Below are 22,862 nucleotides of genomic sequence, written 5' to 3'. Positions count from 1 at the left end.
TCCATCCAAGTTCTTATGCTTTACTCATAATTGAACAATGTGATGGAGGATTAGGAAACAGATAGATAGACACACATGTAGCCCACATGATTTCACCTAAACATTATAATGTTTTGCTCATTTAGTACCTTTAACTTGAAAACCATCTGAATGTGCACATTCTTTCACAATAATTTGTGGCTGTGCCAGCGAGTGCAATGTTAGATATGTACTTGTGAAGATGACATTCATGGCTGAAATCTTCTAGATGGTTGGAGAAGGAACTATTGCCTGAAAAGCATAATCTCTTTAGAAGGAACTAATAACTAATATCCTAATGGCAGCAAGAACTGCAGAAAGTAGAGATAGGAAAATTTCTAGTTCATGCATCAACTATGGTAAATTTCCAAGAGTGTACTTTATACCACATGCTCTTAGGGAATGTCTTGTGCACTTGTAAATACAGCAGTCAGTCAGGCCAGCTTCAAGAATGTGCTTTACAATGAATAGCTCTCTTCTTTTTTCCTTTCTCTTAAATGTTTTTCCTGCCGTTTGTTAGCTACTAAATTAACAACTCCCTCGTCTACGTACTCTGGTTTAAATTGTTATTTAGAATGAAATAAATAGGGGAAGAAGATTCAGGAGAAAGGAGGGATGGGCTAATAGTACCAGATGTGGTTTCCAACTGAGATTAACATCCTGATGTGATATTCTCAGTCTTCAATGATTCTTTATTTAAACAGGCTTAGTTTATGGGCAGACTGGCTTTCCCATTCTTGGTGTTGTCCTGTAACACAGTTTCACTAGTCTGTAGTTCTCCTCACTTCTCTGTATACATTTCCTAATGCTACCCTTCATTTCACTGTTGTAAACCTTTATAAATGGGAAATGCTTTGTTCCATGACCCAGCTATCTGTTTGTCATCACCACCTAAAATACTAGCATTGTATTCTTCTTGCTCTTACTCTTTTGCCACTTCTATTCTTCTTACAGTATTGAATTTATTGTCAAATCAAAGGAATGTGTGGAGAATTTTCTCTTTAGAGAAAATAAAAACCTCCTTTTGGTGCGATACTTCGTTGTACTCCCAATGTATCTGATACTACAGTTTCTTTGTTCTCCTTCACCATTTCTCTTGCACACTAAGTGCATTATTCTTTCTGCTCCCCCCCCCAATGCCCTGTGAAGGTGTTCTTGGACTCATGGCCTGACTCTTGAGAAGGCAGTAGTTGAGTGTCCAGTACATTCACTCCTTTGCTGTCTCATATCTTTCCTAGGTTCAGGAGTCTTTGCAGGGCATGGGAAGCAGTGCTGACAGCTGTGACAGTGAAACAACTGTGACATCGCACAGTGAGGAACAGAAGACACAGATAGCCAAGGAACTGCCCTGTTTTGATAAGTTTGAGGAGGAGGAGGAGGAAGATGATGAGGAGGAGGATTATGATGATGATGAAGAGGATATTATCTCTCAAGTAGAGAGACGAAAATCTTCTGATAGCAGAAGGAGTGAAGACAGAAAAATTAGTGACTGTAAAACTGAACAAAATCAAGGACAAGAAAGCAAGTCATCTCATATATCAGAGACAGTCCAAGGAGAGGTCAGCTCTAAAGAGGAAGACATTTCCAGTGAGCAAAAAGAATCAGACCTGCTGGAGGAAGGCAGCGTGTTTGAGTTTCCTCAGTATCACACACACCATATCCTCAAGTCGATGCAGTCTCTGGAAGGTGATGGCTCCTCCACATCATCTGTGGACAGAGTTCAGGTTGCCTTGCAAAGAGCTGAGATGAGGATCATCAACTCACCTGACTCCAAGGCCAGGTGCACTCTGCTTAAGTCAAAAGATCTTCTGAGGAAGCAGAGACTCTGGTTTGCTGAATCGGGCTATCCTCTAAGGCGGTCTCAGTCTCTCCCAACTGCATTGCTGAATCCAGTGAAAGTGGTGTCCTCTGTCAATGTTCAGTTAACTCCAGGAAAAGAGACTCTCTGCAGTCCTCCTTCCTTCACCTACAAGTACACACAGGTGGAGGAGGACAAGGAAGCAGCATCTGAGAATGACAGAAGTGAGGAGGAGGCAGCCTCTGGCCATCCTGTGTGCAAATCCACACTGTTTATTGCACCTTCGTCCTCCAAGAAAGAGGTGCCCCAGGCAGGGCCCAGCAGGCTGTCTGAGGAGCTCAGTCCCACCAGGGTACAGAGCTGCCCCCTGCACATGCCAGCAGCCATGTCCCGCTCCACGTGCTCCCTCCATTCCCTCCCCACGGAGTGGCAGGACCGGCCGCTGTGCGAGCACATGAGGACGCTCAGCACCCACAGTATCCCAAGCATCTCTGGCTCTTCCTTCAGTGCCATGCTTTCCCCCTTCAGCTGCCCCTTCTTTCCAAGGCATGGAGTTCCTCATCGTCCTCCTGCCATGAACCCACCCTCCACTGTGGAGATGCAGCTCCGCAGGGTCCTCCATGACATCAGAAACTCTCTGCAGAACCTCTCACAGGTAAGAGGAAGCCTGGCTTTGCCCCTGGTCAAAGGGGCTCCTTATTTTATCCTTACCAAACCAAGGTGATAACCTGAATATTCCTTTGTGTAGTTCAGCAGATCAGGAAAAAAAAGATATTTTGTCCAAGTCTGATTTGCTACTGTTTTAGGAGCTTTTGTTTAAACAGGCAAGTTTGAAGCGTTCAAAGATGGGAGTTTTAGGTTAGATATTAGGAAAAAGTTTTCCCCCCAGAGAGTGGTTGGTCACTGGAACAGGTTCCCCACAGAAGTCACAGCACCAAGCCTGGTGGAGTTCAGGAAGCATTTGGGCAATGCTCTCAGGCCCATGGAATCACTCTTGCAGCTGTCCTGTGCAGGGCCAGGAGTTGGACTTTGAAGACCCTTGTGAGTCCCTTCCAATCAATATATTCTGTGATTCTGTGATCATCTTTTCAATGCTCCACTTTTTTGCATTCAATGTTTTCTTGTTCCAGTTGATCCAGAGTGATTTTTTTTCCAGTATTTTTTATTTTTTAGCTTTTATGGATATTCTTGGATGGGGGGGAGGAACAGCATACTCTTTATCAGCTATTATTTTATTTTAAGATGAGAATCATTAGATTTAGATTTAAAAATGCATATTTATAGAATCACAGAATAGTCTGGTCAATCCTTTGATTTCTCTTCTCTTTGACATACTTCTCATACAGCTGTTAAAAGTGCATCTTTTTCCTTATAGTCGCAAAACTTCAATAATGATGTCAGTGATTGATCTCCGTGTGTTTCTGTACTGTTTCATGCCAATCTTTTCCACTTGCAACTCTAGTGCTAGCCAGCATGTTCTCGATAACATCAGTCTTTTATTAAGAATTGATTTTGTCAGAGCATGTGAAATTTTATCCATCTCATCACTCAGAGAAGAAAAGCTTGAGAATGCAAGCACGTAAATTTTACCAATTTCTGCCACACCTTCTGCTCCTCCTCCCCTGATTGCCAGCTGTTCCTGCCATCCTGGTTCTGCTGTTTTCTCAGGTAGTGGTCCAACTTAGGATCCTGCAAGCTCCTGCAGGAGGCTGTGTGGGCAAGGTAGTTACAGACTCTGCTCGTTTATGTATGAATATGTGAATACTATGCAGTTGTAGACCTAAAATTTCTGTGCATTTTACTCTAGAGCAAACATGCACCTGCCTGTACCATATTGCATGTGGGAGGCTGTAGTGGCCTTTTTTGGGCCCCTCTTATTTTATTGACTTTGCCACTTGTCAGAAGTTAGAGGTGAGTCCAGTCTTCCTTTGGTTCTATCAGCTGGGCTTGCTTCTCAGAGCAAGATTTGGTGACCAGCTCTGCAGCAGGAAGCTGTGATAACCTGTGTATTAAGTCAACTATTGCTCAAGGTGGTGTTCATGGTGTTCCTGGGAGAAAGTGTTTGCAGAACTTAACCTGCTCTGGAGAATTCAATTCTCTCATGTGTACCACTTGCAGCCTTGATCTGTGTAAGGTTACAGTGTGCTCAGTACTTCTACCACACATACTATGCTAACTGAACCTGCTGAAAAAGAAATCTAAAAAAAAAAAAAAGAGAGAAAAGGACATTGGAGGGGGTAATAATGTTTAGCCGACTTGTTCTTCTTCAAGCATATTTTGTCTAAATTAGTTTCATTTTGGGGGCTTGGTCCTTCTCACAGCAGAGATTGGTTTCCAACAGTAGAGGTTGAGTTTGACACATAGCATACTCAATGGCTAAAGAAAAAGTTGAGATGTTAAAACATATGATTGTGATTTTAAGAGGAAATAAGGAGGACTAGATAAGTTGCTGATAGAACAGGGAACAGAGAAAGCTGACAGAGGAAAGATAAACCCATCCCCTTGATGTGATCATGTTGGAGCAAAGCTTCTCTATATGAATGAACATGCTTCAGATTTTCCATGACATATCAGTAGTCCTTTGCATTCTTTCAAAATTATATTGGACAAGCTGTCTTTCATGTTTGAGAAGGTAAACATTTTTGCTGTTTCCACTGTTCTTTGTTGTGCTGTGTCTCTACATGTAACAAACCTCTGGATTTTATCTTTTTGCTCCATATGTTGCTGCAACATGCAAATAGAAATTCTTCAGTCTTGTTTTTGTAAGAGATCATTAGCAAGCTGGGGACTTTGGATGAAGGCAACATAGTGAGATTATAAACCAAAATGAACAGAAATTCCCCAAACTAAGAACTGAAGAAAATCCCATGACAAATTTGACTACAACCATGATTTCAAAATGGGGCATAGTTTAATTTGCTCAGTTACAGTTTTGGAATTGTTGTTTTTATCATTAGCTGAGACAATTGAGACTACTGAGTTTTCAAGCATAAATTGTTGCTCATGTGTCAGTTAAGAAGTGGTGCTGACATTTTGTAAGGTTGCCTCTTTGCAACACAGTATTTCCATGGATTGCAGAAATCTTAATGCCAGAAAGTTTGTGTTTTAGGGCTGCTTTTGGAGTGTCTGTGCGTTCCAGAGGGTGCCTTTCCCATTTCAAATTGTTTGTTTCTTCCCCCTAGTACCCAGTGATGAGGGGACAGGATTTTTCAGCTGCCACTGGTTACACTACTCAGAGATCATCCATTCTACCTCTCTACGAGGTAAGTCACCCTGTTTATGGAGTGGTACTCAGTCAAAATAAAATACAAGGAAACATCCTAAATGTGTCACAGATTGTGCTCACTTTGGGCAGTTGCTTGTCTTTGTTCTCAAGAGACAGCTTCCCACAAATAATGTTAGAAAGGAATTAATCTAAATACACTTTCTTGTGTTTGCTTGTATGATACAGCTGAAAATGTTGTTTTCTTGAGTCATTGTGATGGCACAACATGCAGCTTCTGGGCAAATGTGGCTACAGGATCCAAACTTACTTTAATTCATTTTCCCATGTAATTCATGATTATATTTTTATTTCCCCAGAATACTTTCCAGGAGCTACAAGTGGTGAGGAGAAATCTAAATTTATTCAGAACCCAAATGATGGATTTGGAATTGACTATGTTACGTCAACAGACCACGGTTTATCAGCACATGACAGAGGAGGAAAGGTAAAATTACCTTATTAAAAAACAAAGAGAAAATACCCTGGCATATCAAAAAATGTGTTACTGCTCTTGAGATCAGCAAGAAATCTATTCATTTCAATTTGAACAGGGTTGGAGATGAGTTTTTTTGCCAAAATCTTATTTACTCTTTTCTTTATGCATCTTCATTCTAGATTTTTTTACTCTTTGTCTCTTCCAATCCGTATTTCTCACTAATTATTTTTTCTGCATCCTTTCTCCAAAGTGATTCCACAGCTGCAGATATTAAGGGTTGTTATCATAGGATACTTGATTGCAGGGGAAAGAAATCTTAAAGATATGATTTTAGATCACTCCCATCTTCGTAGATGTAAATAAAGAATGAAAACTGTAGCATTCAGATGATTTTCCACCCTTCAGTGGCTACTCATTGAGCTACAGATGGCATTCATATTCTGGCTCTGAGTGGTTGTGCTCGCCAGGAGTGGTAGTAGCAGCAGATCTGGAACAATTTTTGAAACTGATTATATATTTAGTTTAGTTGAATCAGCTCTTGGCCTATCACTTTAAAAGTAAACACGTTTGAAATCAGTTGGCTGCCTTAGACTGTGGCTTCCTGGCCAAAATGTAGCTCTGAGTGCTGGGGAAGCTATAACCACAGAGGAGAAGTAGCATGTGATTACTGCATTACTCTGTGGTGCTTGTTCTTATCAGCTTTAAATTTAATTTGATTAGATATATAAATACTGATTTCTTCTGCATTTAAAGCTAAAATTTTTGGAGAATGTTCTGTGGTACACTATGTGGTTTTGTTTTTTCTGTGGACTGATACATCTTTTCTATAAACGGAAAAAGACTTCTGTGCCACGTAGGCATTCAGCTAACATTGCTGTGTCCTGCTTTGAATTCCCTTGTATGAAGTCCTTTACTTGTGGCACTGTCCTGCTCAGTCACCTCTTTGCAGCTGGGTGCAGTGACTGCTTTTGTTCTTTCTGTGGTGGCCTTGCTGTAGATTCGAAGCTGACCAGCTGCAGAGCCTGAGGAAGTCTGTCCGCATGGAGCTGCAGGAGTTGGAGATGCAGCTGGAAGAGCGTCTGCTTGCCTTGGAGGACCAGCTCAGAAGTCTGCACATGTCTTCACCTTACAGACCTCAGGCACACATAGTAAGTATTAGTTTTGCAACAGCATCATGTTTTTTCTCCATATAATGTTCATTAGAGAATTGTAGAATAGTTTGGGTTGCAAGGGACCTTTAAAGATCATCTAGTCCAACCTGCAATGAGCAGGGACAAATAATAACTCATAACTGATACAACTCTTAGAATGGGATGGAATCTAATGATGCCATGTGTATCAGGGGTCATATTTTCTCATTTTCAGTCACTATTTCACCTTGGGGAAAAATTGTGTGACTTTCTTGGTGTTCATACATATCAATACATACCCTGGGGGGTTTTAGGGCTGAGAAAGACAGACCTCTTCTGTTAGTGCTTTCTTTTTCCTCTTCATGACCCTGAATTTTCACAGTTTTGGTAGCTAGGGCTTATGTCTAAAATCCTTGGAGCATGGTGATGGGCTTTCTGGAGTTCTACACTGATTTTCTTGAGAGATGAGGGCAGAGAGATGAGACATTCACAGTGTTTCTCTCCCAAGAAACAGACTGTGCTTTCTCTCTAGCTCTGCCAATCCTTGGGAACAAAAACAAAAGCAAAAAACCAAAACAAAAACAACAACAAAACAAAAACCCCACACCAAAAAAAAAAAACCAACCCCACACACACAAAAAAACAAAACGAAAAATGGGGAAAATCCCATTGTCATGAGTTTTTTCCTCCGTTGCCTTTTGTCGCTCCTTCAGATGAAGACATGGCTGCCTGACAAACAGTGGGCGAAGCTCTGCTCCCACGAACGCTCCCCAAAAGTGCAAGAAGGGGGAGAAGAGGCTTTGTCTGTGTTTATTGGTGGCATGGCAATATACTTTCTCTTCTTTTCCACTCAGCGAAGGACTGTTCCTCTCTTTTTGTGCTGCAGTTCTGCCATCAGCCAAACAAAAGAAGCACAGACAAAAAGTGTCATATGCTCTTCCTGGGTTTCATTTCTCTTTCTTAGCCAGTCATCTTCTGTAGAAGCAGCACAGGCACAGGCCACATCTTCCTCTTCAGTATTTTGTCATGGGGAAAAACATTGAAACCCAAGAACAGGAAAATATGGTATTACTGTGATCTCAAGCCAAACTTGCATTCTTTGAACTGTATAAATAACTTTTTATTTGTAAATCCTTTTATAGAAGAGCACCAGCTTTAAAAATGACTGAAATTAACTTTCTCCAACCAGCTCCACTTCCGGTTTCCAACTTTCTGATTTTACAGAAACTTTTCTGACATGCAGCATGTTTATATGCTAGCTTCTGAGAGCTCTGAGAAATTCCTAAGTGCATTAACTTAACTTAATTTTTCAGGGTATGTATGGAAGCAGAAGTGCTGATAACCTGTCGTGTCCTTCTCCATTGAACGTCATTGAACCAGTAAGTGGTTACTCTGTGTTTTTCAGATGAAAAGAACCAGGAAGACTTTACTTTAAAATAGGTTGCAGGAGATTAATTTGACACATAATTTTAGAAATACTTTACTCCCTTAAATAGCTTTGTTGATGCAATTTTCCTTAAGCAGATTTAGCTGTAGGTCTAAGTGCCTGTAGAGTCTTGTTAGCTTTTAAGAGGAATATGTAGAAGTGAGATATTTTTTCATTTAGTTGATACAAATGATGGTACTACCTCATTAATTTTCTAGGGAAATTTTTTTTTTATATTTCTGCACATTTTCTGTTACTGAAAATAAGTAGTTCAAAAACTGCAGAAAGGAAAGAGCAAACAAATGAAAATCAAGCCCTTACGTGTGTGCCTGTCAATGGCTCTGGCAAGATGTATATGTGTTGCAAAAGTCGGTGGCTTGGGGAAGAGCCACAATTTTTATTTATGTTGGCTTTAAAAAAGGCACATTCCTTTTCATGATTCTCTTTGTTGCAGTAATAAAGGCAAAGGATATATTTATTCTATAGCTGTATTTGTTACATGGAGGGAATGAGTAAGCAATTAAATAAATAGCAAGAAAACATAGTTATGTGACTTTTTTGTTTGCTTATTCAGGACTGTTTCTTTTCTGAATCCTTAGGTCTCTGAGCTTATTCGAGAGCAGTCATTTCTGAAGTCTGAACTGGGTTTAGGACTGGGAGAGCTTGGACTGGAAACTCTCCCAGCAGAGGGTACAGAGTCGGTATTCTCCCATGGAAACTCAGATTCCTCTTCAGTGTGCTCTGGTCACACAGGTAGAAGAGCCAGGAGTCAAAGCAAGAAGTTGTACCGAGCCTCTGTTGCCTTAACACCAACTCCCCCGCTGAGAGCAGGCACTGGACAGCCAGTGGAAAGCTCTGAGGAGCTTGCAGACTCCAAGCCAGAGGTGGAGCACAAACTTGAAAAAATCCCTCTCATGCCTTCAGCTGATGAAATCCACAAAGCAGTGGAGCAGGAGGAGCTACAGCAAGTCATACGGGAGGTGAGGAAGAAGGGGCTGAGATCTGGGATGTTTGAAGTGAGTTTCCTGAAACCTAAAGGCAAGGCTGGTTGTAACTCCTATCCATCAAGGTTTTCTCTTTCCTCTCCAGCCAAGGCTCCATCCTGTTCCTGTGCTGTGTCTGAAAGCTCAGAACATGTCACTAGGTGTTGGAGCCTCAGCTCTGTTTATGTGCAAAGCAGTGGATGTTTTTTCAGTGGTAGTGGTTAGCATGTAAATTAATAGCTAAGTATGGCTGGGAAAGAATTTGCTGTCTCTACTACTTGGTTAAGCAGCAGTATTTTCGATTCCCAAGTGAAAATTTCTGTCATGTTTGCTTGTTAAAATGCCAAACTGGAGTTCATTGAGTGGTGAAATAGTGTTTCTGGAACAACGCTCTAGTAAATGCTAAGTGTACTTTCTAGTCCCTCTACCCCAACCACTAAGGACCATAGGAATGTAAATGAAACAAGCTGAAGGCAGGTGGGAAGTTATTTCAGAGTTTGAGTGATTTTGGATCAATTGTACTGGACTAGTTTTATTGGCAGTCAATGAAAGTGAGGAGTGCTTGGTTATTTTTCCTGTGGGCCAAGTTAAGAAACACAACTAAAACTATGTGTTTTGTTAGTGGCATGACAGAAAAGCTCTCTGGCAAGCAATATAAATGGAGAAAGGAAGCCAAAGAAACTACTTGTTCTGAAATGAAGTGCCTGTGAAAAAGTGGAGCAAACTTTGCTCTGAATACAGAAATGGGAATCGAGAACTTGTAGATTTTATTCCCTCTTCTTCACAAGAGAAGGTTCACTTAGCCTTTAGCTTGTCCCTTGAAGCTTTTGTATGGCTCTGCCATAGACCACTGAGGACTAGGTAAGATGTCATGCTTAGAAATGTACAACAGATCAGGCTGTAATGCCGTGGTACCTTCCGTGTGTGTTGAAGCTGTGGATAATTGGAAGCAGCTTTACCTTATCTTTGTCTGTGAAATGGATGAGATGCATGCCACTCATCAGAAGAGTGGTCCATGAGATATTTAGTGCACCTTGCACTGTGCTTCTGATTCTGCAGTGAAACCAAGGTGGCCTGTGTATCCAGGCTGTCTGTAAAAATCCACATGTCAGTGGTGTCATGGTGGAAGGCTGCTAAAGGAGAAACTGAGATAGGAAGGAGTAATTCAAAAGTACTGCAAAAGCAGTTTAGACAAAAACCAGTGGGCTGAAGTCAAAGGACAGGATTATTTCAGTCAATATTTTTTTCTGAGGTTAGCCTCTGTGAACGTTCCTCTTTAGCTTCATTAGTTGACAGCAAATAAAGTTGTGTACTCTTTGCACAGGGATTGTTATTTGGGTTGTGTGGCACTGAGGACATTGTAATGCTGAAAGAATCCACACTGAACTGAGAGGCTACTATTCAAAGATGAGTAGTCAGCAAACAGCTGAGCTTGACTCACTTTGTGAATATTTGAGCACACAGAAAGATTGTCCCTCAGTTTAACTTCATTGGCAGTGGGTTCTGGATCAACTCAAGATTCTCAGCATGAGGAGTTTTGCAGGTCAGAGTGGAGATGCATTGGCTCACAGCACTTGGTGGATTTTGCAGAACCAGAGAATGCTATTAAACACATATCAGGAAAATCTTTATTATTTCTTAAGAGTTAAAACAGAGCATAAACTGAAATGATGCCTTGCTTAAATAGCCCTATTGTTAGCAAAGGAATTCCAGTTTCATTGTCAAAAGAAAGAAATCTGGTAGGATGCATTCTTGATGTATGCACTCACAAATGTTAAACCCTTGTTCATTCCTCCCATTCTCTGTAGCTGACCTTGTGTTTAGGGGAGGGAGAAGCCAGGCAGTGGGTGTGATATGCCTGGGTGGGCTGTAATGCATGTGAACTTTGACCTGTAACTATTTGTTCTGTGAAAAAAACCCCATGGTGTTAACTTTTGGCATTAATGGACTAACTCCCTCGGAAAAACATTCAGCAACATGAAGTGCTAAAATAGCAAACAGTAGCTCTCTTGATGAAATGCAGCCTGGCCTCCACAGGATTGTCACATGAAGTACTTACTGCTTGACTTGAATAAGTCACAGGGTCACCAGGAGGGCCACCAGGCCCTCTCATTCTGCTCTTCTCCAATTTAAAATATGTGCTGGTTTAAAGATCTTTCTGCTTATGAGAGTGGAAATTCTGATTTTGCTAACAGTTCTTCATTATAAATGACACTTAATGAAGCTACACTTTAAGGAAATGTATGATTTTCCTGTCATCATCTGCTTTAAGAGGCTGTAATGAGTCTTAATGGGACAGAGATGGTCTGGCAGATAATCATCCCTTTTCCATTTTCCATTCAAATCTGTGTTAGCTCAACATCCCTCAAAATGTAGGTTGTACATGTGTGCAGGTGTTGGGATTCCTCATCTTATTATTTTGAGCATAAAATCTCACCAGCTGCTGCCATGAAGGAGTGACATGGGAAGAAAACAGAATAGGAAGCAATTCCTTTAATTGTAGAAAATTTACTTCAGAACTATAAGCACTGTGAAAAGCCTTGTTCCCATTTCTGGTTGGTTGGTGAAGAACACCTATCTCCAGATTTGCTGTAAGTGGTACACTTCACTCTCAATCAGTTCTTTAGCAGCAACATAATACTGCAGTAATGGTAATTCTTTTCTAGGAGGGGAGGTCATTGGTTTACTGTTGTTAAAATGGGAGTGATACTGTGTTTTCAGTGAAATATTGTGTTGGTGTTGTATCAGTGTAGTAAATGTAGCATAAATGAGTGGTTTTCTCATTTTTCAAATGATCAATTTTTCATTCACTTGCTAAAAAGTAATTGATGGAGCATTCATTGACTGCTTTTCTGTCTTCTGTACAGAGGAAGTCTTGGCAGGGGGCTGTGCCCTCTGCAGAGCAAATAGAAGGTGCACCTTGCCCTAACTAATTTATAATGAAAAAGGCAAATATTGGCCATTGGTCACGACACACGCGGGGTACTGAGTCACTGCAGGAGCCAGTGCTGGCTCACCACACTGGAGTGACCTTGCTGAGTCTGGAGGGGGAGGAAGCAGAGCCTGTGAAAAGAGGCAGTGGAGGGTGGCCTTGTTGTTGTCCAGACAGGAAGGTGAGAAGCAGAGGGCTCAAATAATCAAGGTCAAGCCAGAAGCTGTTGGAAGAGCTGAGAATAGAACAGGAGCTGCTTTGCTTCCAGTCTCTACTTTTTTACAAGACTGTCTGTTGTACTAGATCATTTACTTGCTAATTTGGGAAGCTTTTATGAGCTTTTTTTGGAAAGTGACGTTTATTTTTGTCTGTCTGTTGAGAGAAGGGTACAAAATGACTGTTCTGTAGCATACTCAGACCCACCCCATGAGATACTGAAGAAGAAAGGCAGAGAGAGCACTGGGGGCTCTCTTATGCCTGCTGGACAGTTGGGGTGCTGTGTGCGGGTTTCCCTGTGCCTACATTTCTAAATCCCAAAGCCCTTACTGTGCTGACAGTGGTTCTAAAGCTTTGTACATCAGTGTGTGCATCAGCATAGACATCCTCTGGGCTTTCAGCTGTTGGTGAAACAGGCTCTATTGCACAGTGGCTTTTCTTTTGTCTGTTAATCAGCAAACAACCCAACTGGAACCCATTTCCCAACAATATCGTAGTCAAGGCAGTCTGAATTTCTGCTTGATGCAAAGTAGTAATGAAATGAGGAACTTTGCCACACTAATGGTTTAGGGATTGAATTGCCTGCCAAAGAGAACAAGGGATAAATAACCTGCTGCTAATGCTGCTGCCACCCTTCTGACGTTGTTGCTTAATCCTTTTGACGCACCAGGAAAAGGGGAGACTAACATGAAAAAGAAAAATGTATTGCTTAACTGGGATGCTGAGTGCTTCTGTGTGACCTTAGGCCAGACTCTGGCTCTTACCCCCCCTGCACCTTCTCACAGTTGTTGTCCTCCTCTGTCCTTGGAACTGTATCTGACTTGTCCCTCATGAAGACCATCCAAAAAAATAAGTTGGTGCCAATGATTTCTTGTACTTGCAAGAAGCCCACACTGTTTTTCTTTGTCATTCCCTGATCTTTTCCAGCATAATATGCTCTTGTAGAACTGTGTTTTGCCTCCTTTTCTCCTTTGTTTTCTTTACTGTAGCAGTCAGTGCTCTGCTCTTTTTTGTTGTAGCCTCAGCCACATTCACATGCCTGCTACTGGAAACTCTTAGGTGTATTTTATATAAAACTTAATGAGTAATTCCTTTGTCACAATCCTGTGAAAAATAGCTTTCACTGGCATAGATTAAACCTCTGTTGGCCCATTGATGATGTGAACAACTGCTGAAATTCTTTGTCATTCCTGCTGAAAGTATGCAATTAGGATTTGTCTCCTTTTCAGTAATTTGAAAACAACAGCTTATGTTCACGGACTTGGACCTGTTCTACTGTGTAATCCATTTGTGAGAGAGATCAACCTTCCTTCCTTTTCAAGAGAATAACAGCTTGTCAAAAAGTAGTGCATTTGGGATGCTTATGATGTATATATCCTAAAATGTTTTTCTTCAGAACTTTTCATAGTTGAAATGTATTCTTTCCTTAGCATAAAACCAGATATTCTAAGTGTAAAACATAAATGTATTTGCCATCTGGAAATATAGAACTAGTTTGGTTTTCATTTATATAATTTGCAAGAACTTCAAAATGACTTACAGTTATTTTTTCATCCTTCTAATGTTTTTTCCAGTCACAGTTTTGAAAGTTGAATTTTAGTGGTGCATGTTGGTAGTATCAAACATATCTGCAATATCATTTAGTTTTATCCATTGTTTATACAAATTACTGACCTTTACACTTTGGCTAATCCCTTTCAGATCAAGGAATCTATTGTTGGTGAAATAAGAAGAGAAATAGTAAGTGGATTGTTAGCAGCTGTATCGCCCCAAAGCAGATCTGCAACTGCAAAGCAAGATACACAGCCGTGAAACTGGTACTACAGGTAATCTTTGGGGATCTGCAAGAACCAGATTTTATTTTTATTTTAATTGCGTTATATATCATTGCTAACTTATACCTTGCTTTGTTTGCATTTTCTCCTTGAAACGTAAGTTATCAAATTTGAAGTTCATTGAATACAGAGAATACTGATAATCCTGGATAGATTTAGAAAGTAAGCTGGTTTGTAGTTTGGCCCATTCTACTGTCGGCTTTCATAGAGTGGTCCTTGAATTTTAGTTTCAGTGTGCTCTATGATGACTTTTTATGTGAAGGCATCATGCAAGAGGATTTCTGCAGTTTGCATGCCTTAGATGTGAATAGTTTCAAAATACATACTTAAACATAACAAACAGACTTCCAAAAATCTAACTTAGGTCTTCATCTTCCTTTTTTTTTTCCTAAGGTTGGATGTAGTTGGAAGTGCTGTGGGATTCTGCTCTGGGCAGCACCCAGTGGTGGAAGTGCCAAGTTGGTTTTGCTTCAGGAAGTGTTAAAGCTGCTGAGATGGGCTACTGTGTTTGGCGCTGGGTTCTCCGATGTGGACCTTTCCTTGAGTTCATCTGTAAGGACTTAGACACTTTAACATTACTTTCTTTAAAGCATCAGCAAAATTGTGTCACTCTGAAAGGTTTTGTATTTATTTGTATGTCCCTGTTGTAAATTTTTATGTAGCTAATTTCTTTGTCTAATGATGCATCATGAAACTTGAAGATTTCCACACGTAACCAATTTATAAATAACATGTACACATTCAGTCTAGCTTTTTTAAAAAAAAATAAAAAAAACCCACAACAACCCCTCCCAAAACACTGACCTCTATGAGGTATTTATTGTGCAATAACTGATCCACTTTAAGAGCTTGAAATAACCAGTAATGGTTTCCACTGCTGTTACTTAGTGCCACTTCAAAAGAAGGAAACAACCCTGTTACACAAATTGCTGTTAATTCTTGAGGCGGTTACTATTAGCAGAGTGGTAGAATGACATGAGGTTACTCTTAAAACTACTTAAAGTTCTGACACTGAAAGCCTTATCTTTGTGTAGAAGACAACTTTTAACTAATTTTATTTGCTTCCTTGCTGTTTGCTCATCCCTTTATAGGAAAGTGCCTTATTTAAGCACTGGGGTGTTTTTTTTTTTGGTGTTGACTACTTGCAGTCATACCAAGAGAAGTTCTGCTTCATATTAACCAAAATGCAATAAAAATGCTATCTTCTGAAAGCAATTAGGATTTGCAACTTGGAATGCATGAATGACCTTGCTTATATTATGGGGAAAATGGAAAAAATCTCTTTTCCTTCTCCATCCCTCACAGAGTGTATTTTCAGTCAGCCTGGTGAATATACAATGGAGAAAGTCGGAAGTCATTGGAGTTTTTATGTAGTCAAATAGACATTTAGTGGATATGTAATATCCGTTTTGGCTGTGCTTGAACTCTCTTTACTCCTTTGCCTTTTCCATCTACTAAAACTCTTCACAGTATGTCAAGGTCTTTAATCAAAAATAATTTCAAATATTACAATATTATATGAAAAAGTTTATAAAATTTTAAATTGTGTTAGGAAGACACACAAGGGCTGATTTCTTTAAAAAACTGTATATTAAACCAATAAAATATTTATTTTGCATATAATTTGTGTCAGTGTTTTGTATTGTGCATGGTTTACTCTTAAGCAAAATATGATAGATTTGATCAAACAGTACACAGAATGGGGAACAGCAGGAAAGCCTGGGACTTGGCTTTCCAAAAAGCTTTCAGATATTCAGGGACCCTGGAATGTGAGAGCAGTTTTGGCACTTAAAACCACTGTCTTAAAGTTGTTGGCTTCTGTTGCTGGTCCAAGAAGTTGATGAGGTGACCTCTCATCAGAGTTTGTCCCTGTAAGTAGAGGCAGGGCTTTCTTGAAAACCTTATTGTGCACATTGGAAAGCTGAAATATAAACTCTGGCAGCACTGATACGTGGCAATCCATACAAGGTGGTAGTTGCAGTAGATTTCTGCCTTGCTTTGCAGCTTGCATGAGCATGCAGCTCCATTCCAGAACACCGCAGGAGATCAGCCAGCCAGAGCCACGTGTCTGCAACCTTCCTTTGCAAATGCAGAAACCCAAGCATACTCAACCTGCTCCCCTTGTCAGATTAATTAACACTCTTGACCACTTATGTAGGTCCTGTGCCTTTGAGCTGCTCAAAGCAACTTTCCAAGAAAGGTGACAGCTGCAGCTCTCAGGGAGTGCTGGAGGAAAGCACTTTGGGAGCTGGTGGCAGTTGAGCAGGAGCATCTTCCATGGAGACAGCAGCCTGACTTCCTGCTACTCCACCAAGAAAAGTCACTTGCTGGTAACGTCCCAGGGTGTCTGAGGTACTTCATCTTGTAGCTTGTAAGAACATTTGATCTCAGCAGTACAAATCATATCCTGAGAAATGAAAAGTACTGCCAAATTTTCATCCAACTGATGGAAGTCATATTTCTGAGGTTTGGCTATAATTTAAAATAAAGACATTTCAAAAAGGTGTTTATAAAAACTGTACTAAAACAAATGGATATAAAAGCACCTTTTTTCCGTAGTCTGGTTAACAAATTTTTCCCATTCTTAAACACACTTCCAGATAATATTTTCTGAGTGACACTTATATATGGAATGCCTATAAACTGTTAAAAAATTATTTTAATGGTTCTGTCATATAGGCTAAGTTGAGTTGGTGTCAACTTCTGTTGACAATTGTTTGTGCCTTAGGAAAAACCATCATTATTGATGCCTATCCTGGGTGACTTAGCATAATGGTTTTCTGAGCATGGACAGTTTTAATTTTGTTTAATGATTCAAACTGCTACTTTCCTTGCAAATTAGTGTTGTCTTTTTTTCTGCCAGCCTGGAATTTGATATGGATTCTGTGCAGATTCAGACAGCTTTATTAGTGACTGATTAATACTGGTCAACTAAATTTGCAGTGAATGAAGCCAGACTGTATTGCCAGAGATATTTTGCATGCATTTCTAAATTTTACTATGACAGTGACCTTTGTCATTGCCTGTTGGCTGTAGGAGTAACAGGAGAACCCACCTAATCCTGTGGCTTAAAGATTTGTACCATTGGTGGCATTTTGGCTTTTTCAGTCATGGGTTGGTCCATGTGGCACCAGGCTTGTTGGAGACAGATTGTGTTCACTGGCTAAAAGGGGTAAAGGATTCTAGACTGTGGGTTGGTGGTGGTGATTTGAGAGGGCTTTAAGCTGGTTTGGCAGGGGGAGGGAGATAAGGCTTGGCTCAGTAGAGATGGGCCTAGGGGCAGCATGCCAGTGCTGGGGTGGAATCAGTAGCTCAGCTGATGTGCTTCTGCAGCAATGCACAGTGTCAGTAACAAACAGCAGGAGGAACTGGAAGCCATTGAGCAGCAGGACAGCCATGACATAGTGCCCCTCACAGAAATGTGCTGGGATGACTTGTGTGGCTGGAGTGCTGCAGTGATGGCTGTAAGCTCTTCGAGGAGGCAGAGGCAGAGGGGTGCCTTTGCACATTAGGGAGTATTTATTCTGTGCAGAGCCCAGGATAGTGATGATAAGGGTGAGTGCCTGTGGGTGAGAATCGGGGTGGGGGGGAAACCAGCAAGGCAAAAATCTTGGTGGGAGTCTGTTACAGACCACCCAGGATGAGGCAGCAGATGAACTGTTTGATAAGTGCCTGGCTGGTATTTTATGATTGTTGGCCTGTGTTCTTGTGGGAGGCTTTATCTTCCCAGATATCTCTTGAAAACTCCAGCAGAGGAGAGGGGGCAGTCCTGGAGTGTGCAGAAGAGAACTTCCTGACACAACTGGTAAGTAAGGCTACAAGGGGTGGTGCCCCACTAGATCTGTTTACAAACAAAGAGGGGCTGGTGGGAGACGCTGTGCTCAAGACAGCCTTCAACCACAGAACCACAAAATGGAAGTTTCTGATTCTTGGTGAAGTAAGGAGAGGGATCAACAAAACCTCTACCTTGAACTTGTAGAAGGCAGACTTTGGCTTGTTCAGGACACTGGTTCAGAGTGTCAGTGGGAATCAGTCCTTAATAACTAAGACACTCACAAGTCTGTGGGGCCAGGCAGGATTCACTCGAGGGTACTGAGGGAGGTGGTGGAAGAGCTTGCCAAGCCACTCTCCATCATTTGTCAGCAGTTCTGGTTAACCAGAAAAGTCCCAGCTGGAGACTGCCCAAAGTGACACGCACCTGCAAGAAGTGTTGGAAGGAGAATCCTGGGAAGGAGAGGCCTGTCAGCCTGACCTCAGTGCCAGAGAAGGTTATGGATCAGTTTAAGTTGAGTTCAATCTCATGACACATAGAGGATAGCCAAAGCATCAAGCCCAGCAGCATGGATTTAGGAAAGGTAGGTCCTGCTTAGGCAGTGTGATATTTACATACCAGGTAGCGCACTTAGCCTTGGCTCCTGGCTTGTCCCTACTTGTGGAACAGCCCCATTCCTGCTACTCCCAACACCTGTATAGGAAATAGAAAAACAACTGTGCCCCAGCCAACCTGCCCAGGTCACCAAAACCCAGATCCTCTCCTCCAGGTGTGTCTCAGTCCCTCCCTTGCAGATGCTACAGGCAGAACCTTGATTGTTTTGACATCTTTTGGTCTAGCATGTTCTTAGAGGGGGAGGAGGAGGAGGCAAGAAAGAAGGGCCATCTGAAGTCTCAAATTCAAAAATCAGAATTTTAAGAACATGTTCTGAAATTGGCATACTGAGCTTTTACAGGTACTTGGTGACTTTTCATTTTCTGCCTGGGAATGTGTGTTTGCACAGGGGTTTTCTAACTCAGATTCTGAAACTGTGGAAGTTTATTCCTTGGTTTATCTTCTACGTGTTCTATATTTTAACTTGTGTTTAAAAAAATTTACAGTAACAACTGAATTTTATATTTCAGTTGTTTATTTAGTGATATAGTCAGGCAACTTTTGCATTAAAGATTTAATATGGAAATAATGTAATATAAATTTATTCTAAAACCTATGTACACTACACAGTTTTGTTTATTGAAAGATGTATTAGATTTATCCTATTCTTGGTAAGGAAGCAAATTGTAGCATCTTTTCCTGCTGAAATACACTCCTAAAATCAGTACCAGAGTTTTTCTTTCTGCACTATTGAACTATAGTCCATATTAGGCAAGAATCTTTTGACTGTCTGCTCAGGTCATGTCCCATTAATCCAGCTCCTTTCTTGTGTTTTGGATGTGTGTATTCTACTGATGGTAGTGGATGGGACCTAGCAGTAAATGTTTGTACATTACTTCAAAGTGTGGAGAGCTATGAATTTCAGAGGAAGACTGGAATAGACAGTGTAAGTTCTTCCGTGCTCAGATAAAATAACTTTAAACTGATTCTGATTAAAACCATACTGCTGAGCAATTATTTATTATCTTAGCTAAAGAGCTTGTATAAATAGAAATAGCTGTATCTCTTTACTTATCTAGGCTTTATGTATCCTAACATATATAGTTAGTACATAAACAAGTCCAAACCTGATACGCTGTGGATAAGAACTGGCAATGGAAATTTGGGTTAGACTGTTATCAGGACAACAGCTCTCTCTGAACGTCCCACTGACTCTGTCACTGCTCAGAAAGACTTTCTGTTCTTCTTCTTGACATGACTGTGGCAGCACTTGGCACTCATGAGGCAGATGAGATCTGCTCTGCATTCTACCTCCCTGGCAAATATGAAATTCTTTGCATTTTCTATATATAAATAGCAGACTGTGTTTCCAGCAGCTCAGTGGGAGTCACCCTGTTTGCAATGCTGTTTGGAAAGGAAAATTTCAGTGTCATTTTGAATATGTAATTTTTTTATTCTTGGAAGGCTTCTGTCTGATTTTAGCACCCATGAGGGAGGCACAGTGCACAGCCCCAAAGGGCAAACTGATGCCCCTGTCTGGGCAAAGGCAGGGAAGAAGCTGTTCATCAGTTTTTAGAAAAAGGCACAAGGAAGAGGCACATGGAAGCCCTTTTGGCTGTAGCAGAAAGCCAGAGTGCTCTGCAGTGTTTCTCCCTCTGATGCTGCTGGGGCTGCCCATGCTGAGGATGCATTGCTGTGAGGAGAGGGGCCATCTGGAGAGCCCAGGGAAAGCACAGGGCAACATACCTTTGTTAAATCTCACACATAGCAGTGGCTAAAATGGGGATTAAAGTTGTGTCTGAGACACACTGGGAGAATTGCCACGTCTAAACTTGCTCTGCAAAGGCCCCTGTTGGATCAGGGTGCTGCAAATTAATGCTTCTCTGCATCTGCACTGGTGAGTTTCGGAGCCAAAGCCCTAAGCAGGTTTGTTTTACAAGGAACTCCGGCTCTCCTCTCCAGAGTGATGCTGCAATAGTCTCTGACTACACCAGAGGAGCTGAGGCAGATCAGGGCCACAAAAAAACTTGTGCAAAGAGTGCAAAACCAACACCCTTGAATTGCTGTCCCAGAAGCCTTGTCTTTGGCTGGAAACAAGATAAAAACCTTTCCTAGACACCAGGGGAAATAGCTCAAGCAGGAACTATGCCACAAGTGCTTCCACAGCTCATCCCTACAGCAGGATATTCTAAAAGGCTTCATACCAGAACATAGTGAATGACATAGGAAGGAAAGATCTTGGACAGTTCTTATTATTTTTAATTCCATTACAGTTTTAGCTGAATCATGAAGGCATCTGAAACTGAAGTTGTGGGGAGTGCACTAAAAACAGAAGATGAAGTACAAGGATGTGTCAGTACTTAAGTGTTTCAGCTATCCCCAGACTATGATGCAGTCTATAGAAAATGCCAGCACACTTTGCCTGCAGACTTCTAATGCTGCAAATTGGTGTGAGAGGGAGCCAAGGTAGGCATCCTCAAATGCTATAGCTGAGTGCTCTCTCACTATGCCTCTTACACTATTATAAAAATACTGGTATTGTATTAGTGCATGTGAAGATTGTTGGGCTGCCAGCTCCAAATAGGCACAGGGAGAAAAGCTGCAGGGAGCAAATGCTTCCACATCACATTGTTGGGGGGCCTCTCTCCCAATCCTAGCCAGCCCCATTAAGGATTAGTCCTTGTGTTCTGGTCTGTCCTGTTGTCTGTCTCTCTTCAGAAGCTGCCAAAAAGTGGTTTTGTTGGTTTGGGTTCTTTGTAAGGCTGCTCAGCTTGTTTCTTATATACCATTAATAAAGATGCATTTGAGACATGATTCCTTTGGACAGCAATGTCCAGCAATCTAGAGCCGAAACACACTGTTATAATCCTTTGAGCACTTGATATTTTAATAATTTTTTACTGTCTGAATATGGTTTATAAAATTACTTTATCATTGACATAAGAAATGTTAAGCCTTTGCATTGAAATTATAGCTCCTGTGATCAGTAACAAATATTAGAATTGTAATTGTACAATTTAATACATGAAGTTTCATAGACATCTAGAATAGATATTTTATGGAAAACAGGTATTTTCTAGAGAAACTTGATATTTAAAATATACAATTTATTAATACTTATGGTATCAATGTATCTGGAAAACATTTTTCTCACAGTATCTCACAGCAAAGCCAAACATTATTTTCTTTCAAGTACCAAAGCTCAAGAGGAAAGCCACTTCAGATCCCTGCTTATGTCCTCCCCCAGGTGTAACCCTGTGTATGTGTGTGTGTATATCCCTGGTATGTCTCTGAAGCTGTCATGGAAGATAATGGCACATCTGTGCATGAAGGAACTGTGAAATTGGATAATCAGACTGTCCTGAAAACAATTCTCTAATTGTCCTGTTGAAAGCAGAGTGTGTCTCTCTTACTTTAGTCCCTTAGACTTCATTGTGCCACCACAACTTTTACAATTGCACTCTTGCTCTAACTGATTAAAACAAATTATGTTTTGTCTTTGTAGGAACATAAGTGAAGGCTTAAAAATGGGCATATGAAACACTGAATATCAGTGTTTTGTGCATCTCTTTCATTTGTTGTGTTAAATGAAGATAAGCATTTCACTTAAGCACCAAAAACATTCAGAATTCAGACTGAGAGGTCCCAGTCCCGACCAATCAGACCCTTCTGTGATTCAAAAGTCACCTAAACTATCATAAGAAATCAAACAGTAAAGTTGCCAGCTACTAGTTGTCAGCTGGGAACAACTATGGTTCACAGTAGCTTGGATTTGGATGAAGAGGGGAATTTTGGCCCTCATGGAGAGTTATTTTTGATCATTGAGACAACTGGATCCTTAGATTAAAGATTATCCTCCCCTCCTAAGCATTATCAGGTCCTTCCCAAACCAGCTAGCTTGTGTGCTTGCCTCTGCTCAGAAACAGCCTGGTGTTCATAATGTGTCATGGTTTTAATTTGCAAAAATCAAAGCCAAACAAGTATTTCATGTCTGACTTGCTGGTTTGTGCTGTGTGTATGGCCAGTGCATTGCTCTCACCCTCAATCCTCACTCCTTCCCTGCCTCCTCCTCTGGCACAGGTGGGAAAGTACTCAGTGACTCAATAAGCTCGTGGTGAGCTGTGAAAATCCTTAGTGCTCTCAGCAGCCTGAACACTTTCAAATTCCTCTGAGTTTTGCAAAGAGGTAGGCTAGATCAGTGATTGCTGGATGTTGTTTCACACACTTCTTTTGAAATAACGTGAAATTACAAATGAAAATCAATTATATTCATGAAGGAGTACTATTGATATGATTGACCAAATTATTTTCCTGATCTTGGAATGAGGCACAGATTTTAAGTAGGATTTAGCCTCTGAATTTTAGTCATCCAAAAGTGGTTTAACTAGTCTGAATCATCTTTCCTTTTTCTAGAGTTAATGGAGAGAAAATGTAATCTTGAGTAAACACTATATCCC

At 40.9% G+C, this 22,862-nt stretch overlaps 1 protein-coding gene across 2 annotated transcripts in view; it reads left to right on the top strand.

Moving 5' to 3' along the window:
* Positions 1–15,662, top strand: part of ITPRID2 (ITPR interacting domain containing 2) — a 40,106-nt gene extending 24,444 nt beyond the window's left edge. For both annotated transcript variants that reach the window (XM_059475644.1, XM_059475645.1), the window contains 8 exons: positions 1,257–2,471; positions 4,999–5,079; positions 5,399–5,526; positions 6,515–6,665; positions 7,961–8,026; positions 8,673–9,053; positions 13,906–14,030; positions 14,433–15,662. In XM_059475644.1, the coding sequence (XP_059331627.1) occupies positions 1,257–2,471; positions 4,999–5,079; positions 5,399–5,526; positions 6,515–6,665; positions 7,961–8,026; positions 8,673–9,053; positions 13,906–14,016 (2,133 nt within the window). In that variant the 3' untranslated portion in view covers positions 14,017–14,030; positions 14,433–15,662. The remainder of the gene's footprint in view (positions 1–1,256; positions 2,472–4,998; positions 5,080–5,398; positions 5,527–6,514; positions 6,666–7,960; positions 8,027–8,672; positions 9,054–13,905; positions 14,031–14,432) is intronic.
* The last annotated feature ends 7,200 nt before the right edge of the window (positions 15,663–22,862 follow it).

The sequence above is a fragment of the Ammospiza nelsoni genome, chromosome 7, assembly GCF_027579445.1.
Source record: "Ammospiza nelsoni isolate bAmmNel1 chromosome 7, bAmmNel1.pri, whole genome shotgun sequence".
Classification (NCBI taxonomy): Eukaryota; Metazoa; Chordata; class Aves; order Passeriformes; family Passerellidae; genus Ammospiza; species Ammospiza nelsoni.
This window is presented reverse-complemented; position numbering and strand designations above follow the sequence as displayed.